Genomic DNA, 7,064 nt, shown 5'->3' with positions numbered 1-7,064 from the left:
GTGTGTGCGTATTCGTGTGTGCCTGTGTACGAGCGAGCAGCAGGGGTTCTTAATTAGTTGAAATGTATTGAACGTTTGAAGTGTACATAAACCTGTATCTATGCATATGCTATACTAGCAAAATGATTTATAAACATATCATGTGAGTGAAGTGCGGCGAAAAATAAAAAAAATAGTTTTTTATTGAAACATTAATTATTCAATAAACATTTGAATTTATGATATAATTTAATAAAATTACAATTAAAATAACAAAAGGTAAACGTAACACTAAAATTTAAACTTAACAAAAACAGCTCAACATGAAAAAAAAACATGTTTCATCAAAGTTACATTAATTGCAATTGCTTAACTATAAATTAAAATTATTTCACATGCTTCAGAACAAGGCTTTCAAAACCGACCACGGGCAAAGCGGATGCAACAAATGTATCTCTGAAAATAAAACAAAAATTATTTATTTATATTTATGTAATGACCTAGGTATGCAGCCAGACGGTGATTGGTTAGACGAATAAAAGCTTCAAAGTGGTGAATATACCATACATGCTATACAAATGATATCATTTGTATAGCACACTCTGTTCAAAAATAGTTACAGAAATTGTAAATATAATGAAAATTTTATAAGATAAATCTTTTTCAAAATTCGAACTACTAATTAACAAAACTAATTATTGTTTACTATCTGTCTCTGCATATTTTGTACTGTCAGGAGATATTTCAGAGTGATCACTCAATGCTGACAAATAACCTATTTATTAAACCTTTTTAAGTCTTAATACCTATAACTAATCACAGAACATTATATCATTGATTCATTTAATTTAATACTATAAAATACGTAACTGATAACATAAACATTTATGAAAAAAAGATTAAACAATTCACCCTATATATTTCGGCGAATTGACGCTTCTTATAACAATAGAAACATCCGCATAAACATTTTCGAAGTATCTCAAATCAATGAGGTGTTCATTCTTCCCCATATTCACCAATACTAAATAAATTTGTCCTTGATGCCATCTGGAATGTTTGCAAAAATTTTAAGCACGCAGTATAATCTTTACAAAATATTCAGTATACATTATAATTAGGGGTACGGAAATTTCGTATTTACGAAATAGATGCGAATAAATGCGAAAATTTCTTATAAATGCGAATAAATGCGAAATGTATGCAATTTTTCTGTTTTTCAAGATCATTTTTAAATGAGTTAATTGATGAATATACACACTTTCATAGGTAAATTCAGTGATGTCAACCCCGTATCATAGACCCCTAAGGCCTACGGGATATATTTCTTGGCTTACTTATCAGTTAAGAAGCTCTTTGTTTTGTGTAAAAGACCTCTGGTCAGTTGAAAATCCCTAATTTTTAGAAAAACGCCTTATCTTTTTTTCGAACTCCGCCATCAATGGGCTAATCCATGAACTCATTAATAAAAATATAAATCATAATATGCATGACAATTTGTTGGCCGTCAAATGCAACTTTTCGTCCTTTGATGGAGCAGAATCTAATACAGAATATTTGACATCCATCTTTACATAGTGGACGCTTAACTCATCTTTAAAATATACAATGTCGTCGTAACAAACTAAAAAAAGAACGCTTAAGGTTGCGAATATTAATTTTTTTACGATTTTTTAATTAACTAAACTTGTCAAATGTTAAGGCATGCACCTTTAATTTTGAAAAATTTTTGTCGAAAAATACCTATTACCCCAAATTTAATAAATTTTAAAGTATAAATGCGAAATTAATGCGAAATTTGCAATGTTTGAAAAATTTAAATGCGAAATTTGTGATTTTTTTTTGCGAAAATTCCGTACCTCTAATTATAATACATATATAAATTAGGATAATTTGTGTAGATATTTAGAGAATATCAAAACTATTGGTAAATTAAGTTTGTAAATATACAGGATGGTTGGTAATAGATGTAAAGGCTTTAAATGCACTCCCATTTCTTGCTTATCCATTGTCAATTAATGTATAGTAAACCGTTTAAAATTAATGAATTTAGAAATACTAAATAACGTAATGATAATGTACTAAGAACATTAATACAATTTTTTTTTTTACAGACTGCCAGAAGTTGATGGTTTACATTCTGATAGAAACGTTAAATTGATGTAGCATATTTTAGAGTGATCATTTCACGGGTTGATGTGTAATAAGTTTTCAAAATCAAACATCTTTCTCTAAAGGATCCTCCAAAATATCCTTCTTTATATTTTATACACCTATATCCAATCAGCCTGTATGATTAAAAATGTGTAATAATAAAATAATAGCCATCTATTCGGGGTGCAAAAACAAACATGAAAATAGATATTGCAGATCGTTATAAGTTTCAGTAGTTAGTATAACCATGTCGTAGAATAATATATGTTTTATATAACAGAAATAGTAATCTATAAATTAAAATACTAAGAAAAATATACATTTGTGATAGCAGGTCTGTGATATAACGTTTGAAAAGTAATAAATCATGCAAATAACCTTCTGAATACGAAAACGTCTTTGTTCATAGCCACAGAATCGTAGCGTCCGTATCGAAATATATTGTTTTGACGAAGATCAGCTAAATCCTGATAAACTTTTAGATGTGACCTTTCTGATGCGTTTTGAACCTGAACGTTTAGTGTCTCATATCCTTGTGCTACAGGTACCCAAGTCTTATCAGCGGTAGAAAATCCTTTAAAATGTTATCAATGTATTATTAAGTAAATAACATTACGATGTGAGAATTTTTATTCAGATACAATATATTTTGTAGTGGTACTATTAATAGAGACCAATTAGCCATATGTCTTAAATGTGTTTTCTTTTTATTGGAGCAACATAAGTTCTAAGGCACTTCCAATATCTTTTTTTGGTAACTAACCTTAATAACTCCGTCAGGAACCTCGGCTTTACTAAACTAATACACAAACCCAATTTTTCAAGTGCCTGTACTAGTCGTCTAACATTATATTGGGTCAAGTTTACCTTGGATCTTCTATAAGGTAATAAATAAGTAAAGTTTTGCCTGATAATACAAAACTCATTACTACGACATGACTAGAATTTCGAATAATCTGTTATTATAGAATAATTTTAAAAATTAATTTACCGATTTCACAGAACTAAAATATTATTTTCAACATAAAACACAATTACATAATATACCAGCATTTCTTTTAGCATTCCAGTGAAACGGCGTCCGTTCGGGATCTCTCGAGTTTTTGATATAATTGATTGGATCATTTGTATTACATCCAAAAGAGTCTACTGTATCCTTCCAACTTATATATCCATCTAACATACCGATTTCTTCACCCTAAAGGTAATAAATATTAAAGATTGTAATAATATCTTAAGAGTATCTCATTTTTATCGTAATAATATTTATTTTGTACCATATAAGTGACTGCGACTCCAGGTAGCAACAGAACTATCATATTAATCCCATCAACTAGAGATGAACCGTATCGAGTTGCCATACGACTATTATCGTGATTACCAACCTAGAAGGTAGATAAAAGATAAACCATCAAAACGGATACATTGAACTGAGATAAGCATAATTTACTAATTCAAGTACTTACCACCCAGTTAGCTGCTTTATTCACTGGTTTATATGTTAAAAACTTATCAATAGCTCGCTTCATATCACCAGCAGAAGAAGATGCGTCAACGTCTGATATCAAATCGAAATTCAGTGGTATCTGAGCCCCATCTCTTTCATTTTCACCAAAATATTTCGCAACGTCTTGGATTGCAGCATTAGCTTCGGTCATCATAATTCTTTTTAAGCCATCCTCTGCTGAGAATTCATCAAATAACTCCCTCCACTCGTAAATGACATAATAAGTTTCATTTTGATCTTTCGTGAATACATGCTCAAGGTAATCGTAAGAATCTGGATCTCTATTACCAGACAGCGGCTCATCTGGGAACTTGCCGTCGTATAGTTCCTTATTAACTTCAAACAAACAATTTGCAGCATTAATTTTAAAACCGGCAACACCTTTGTCGAGCCAAAATTTTATAATATTCTGAAACGTGAAAAATCTCTTAATTATTGAAAATTTGTAATTTAAGGGCAGCCACATGTTTTGTTAACTACTGATTCATCTTCAACATCATCATTTAAGCCGTAGAAAGTCCACTGATGACCATAAACCTTCCCAATAGATTTTCAATAGGTAGCGGCTTACTTCCAACAAACTTTAGAAGGTCTTTTCTCCACTTTATGGCAAAACCTTTACATATCTTGTAAGTCTCGTGACAACTGCCACTTCAACTTGCTAATCCGCTGGACTATGAGGGTTACTTTCGTTCATCTACGGATCTCCTTATTTTAGAAATGATTCCCTCCTGAAGGCTTATAACTACCAATCACTTTTTCATCTGATTACTGAATAGTAACTTTTGAGATTTGGTCAGATCATATATTGTTTGTTGGAATGTATAAATTACAGCAGACAGATAGCATCAGAGAAAAGAGTTTTTTTCGTTGATCAGTGAAGACTGTTTCTGTGTTTTCCAAACTCTGTTGTATTATGTTTGTTGTAATGACTGAAATTATGTGAGCTATATAGTGGTATATCACCGAAATTTTAAATTAGACATCGACGTGAAATAATGTCTTTGATTTTAAATTTTTGTGCTAAATTTTTAGAACCCATACAAGATATCTATTCGTATATTTATTGGTATTATGCCTTGTATTTGTACATATTAACTACTTCGGAGGTCTAGTGTGGATTGATGATCAAATATCATGAATCGTTTGAGGATTACTATTCATATGTCAAATTTTTTTCACAGTTAATAAGCAATGTTCATGCCGGCTGGAAATCAAAATTTTTTAACCACTCCTTCAGATTTTATTAATTTTTATATTAATACTCATTTTGGTTACGGTAACTAAAGCTAACCTTCATTTCTTCAATCACTTCAATATTATAATAATTCAAATCAGGTTGAGCCACAAAGAACTGGTGTAAATAATATTTGCCTATTTCTTCTTTGTATTCCCAAGCACTTCCACGAAAGTGGCTTCTCTGTAAAAGAAATGCATTAATAAAAATTGTATGTAGTTAATATATATCTCAGCAAATGTAAGTATTACTTTTACAAAATAAATTAAAAATTTTTATTAATAAAAATATAATTTATTATACCCAATTATTTGGAGGATGCATTTTTCCATCAGAATCAATTACACCGGTTTCCCAAATGAAATAGTCGTAGTATTTTTCACTGCCGTTCAAAGCCTCTTGAAACCACATACTTTCGTTGGAAATATGGTTTGGTACCAAACTCAATATTATCTTTATATCTGTAAAACAAAATCATTTTATCGGTAGCCTAGAGTCATAGTATGCATGTTCTTTACCACGGTTTGGTATTTTTTGCTTAAAAATGCTTAGTCGACACATTTAACAAACTTTTGTTACCAACACAAAATCGAATTACGTATTTAATTTCTGTCGTACAGATCCCTCTTATCCTCCCTCTGGCCCCTTAGCTTACATCACAGTGTTTCGATTATTTAAATCTGCAGTTGTTTTAGAACATAATAGACTCCATCTTTGACATAATTCCACAAGAAGACATTTTTTAATATTATTTACTACAATAAAGTAAAAAATAAAAAGAAATCGTGTTAAACTGTAAGTTGTGTCAGATTATTTTTTTTTAATTTATACTTCTATTTATAAAAAAGTACATCATAAAATGACAAAAACTCTTACCTAGTTCAGTTGCTTTTGCCAGTAAAGAATAAAAATCGTCCATTGTGCCGTACTCATCGTGAATGGCATAAAAATCCGAAATGTCATATCCAAAGTCGTACATCGGTGATTGGAATATTGGTGATAAACATATTGCCCCAGCACCTATCTCTTTAACATGGTCCAACTTTGAGGTAATTCCTAAATATATAATCTATTTAGTACATACATGTAATTTTTAAAACATTTTTTTCTTTTATCGCTTACCATTTAGATCACCAATACCATCACCATCGCTATCAGCAAAAGAACGTGTGTATATTTGATAGAAAATAGTTGTTTCCCACCACTCGAGTTCTCTTTCTTCTATCGGGGTTATAACATTTCTTCTACAAAGAATTATAAAAAATGGCAAAAAAGACTTACGGTCTTAACTTTGAAATGCAATACATTCTCACCTACTCAAATAACACAAGTAAACATAATAACTCGGCAGAGAAATTGTTTTATATTCATCAATTCATTACTCACTTATTTTTCTATTTCAGAAATTACTGGCCCGTAGCATAACATTAAAAAAAAATTAATCCAACTTATATTAATAAATTTGTTGTACATGAACTGTCAAATACGCGAAGTTCATATCATACTTTTAATTAAGCGAAGTTTTGATAATAATTTTCTGACATTTTTAAGGTTTCTCTTCTTACTTGTTTTCATAAAAAAAAATTGCAAAGATTATTAAAAGTAGTAAAGAAAACAGTAGTTTATTTCAAATGATGGCTTAACCATTGGGAATTGGGATTCATTTCTAAATAGATGCCGGAGTAAAATTACAATTTCAAAATTTTTATGTATTTTTTCCTTGATACGTTTTAGTTAGTAGTTAGCTAAGAGTAGATGATTTTTTGTCTACATAGTTTATTTGTAATAAACCACTAAAAATAAACTAACCTTTATAAAATATCCTCTTACTCAAGTTACAAGATCTCCAGTCACGTTTGTTCTACATGCGTAGAACTTTAGTTGACTTCTATTTACTGCTATATTCTGTAAGTCACGTGTGTATGCCGAAAAAGCCTTACCAAAGTTAATTTAATTTTGATTGAAATGCGCCAGATATGAATAAGAAAAGATATTGCGTTATTTATAAAACTGATAACAATAAATTCTAATTTCAAATTTCGCTACTTGAATATACATTTGTTAACAAAAATATTTCTCCAAATCTAAATAAACAACATCATCTCAGCTGATAATGTTATTTACAAATATTATTTCTTTCCAAGTATGGTGTATTCTGTCAATCAAACCTTAAGAAGATAATGTTTG

At 30.0% G+C, this 7,064-nt stretch overlaps 2 protein-coding genes across 2 annotated transcripts in view; one reads left to right on the top strand and one right to left on the bottom strand.

Annotated features, from left to right (window-relative positions):
• Pde1c (Phosphodiesterase 1c) overlaps positions 1-7,064 on the top strand; it is a 193,635-nt gene that overhangs the window by 58,198 nt on the left and 128,373 nt on the right. The window lies entirely within an intron of this gene.
• Positions 366-6,375, bottom strand: LOC137922486 (maltase A1-like). Its single transcript, XM_068765503.1, has 11 exons — positions 6,365-6,375; positions 6,000-6,121; positions 5,754-5,933; positions 5,181-5,338; positions 4,935-5,060; positions 3,600-4,049; positions 3,411-3,518; positions 3,181-3,331; positions 2,512-2,707; positions 892-1,029; positions 366-435 (listed from the first exon to the last, which is right to left on the bottom strand). Exons 1-11 carry the CDS (start codon positions 6,373-6,375, stop codon positions 366-368), a joined length of 1,710 nt encoding a protein of 569 aa, XP_068621604.1.

The sequence above is a fragment of the Battus philenor genome, unplaced genomic scaffold, assembly GCF_028537555.1.
Source record: "Battus philenor isolate CCGP_79_NKW_IND1 unplaced genomic scaffold, ilBatPhil1.0.hap1 SCAF_2, whole genome shotgun sequence".
Taxonomy (NCBI): Eukaryota; Metazoa; Arthropoda; class Insecta; order Lepidoptera; family Papilionidae; genus Battus; species Battus philenor.
This window is presented reverse-complemented; position numbering and strand designations above follow the sequence as displayed.

Bases quoted from the DNA above. Each gene is read 5' to 3' on its own strand.
- LOC137922486 (XM_068765503.1), bottom strand. The intron at 3,519-3,599 runs GTAAGTACTTGA...TCTACCTTCTAG, and splicing joins ATAAAGCAGCTAACTGGGTG to GTTGGTAATCACGATAATAG. The intron at 2,708-3,180 runs GTATATTATGTA...AACATTTTAAAG, and splicing joins GAATGCTAAAAGAAATGCTG to GATTTTCTACCGCTGATAAG.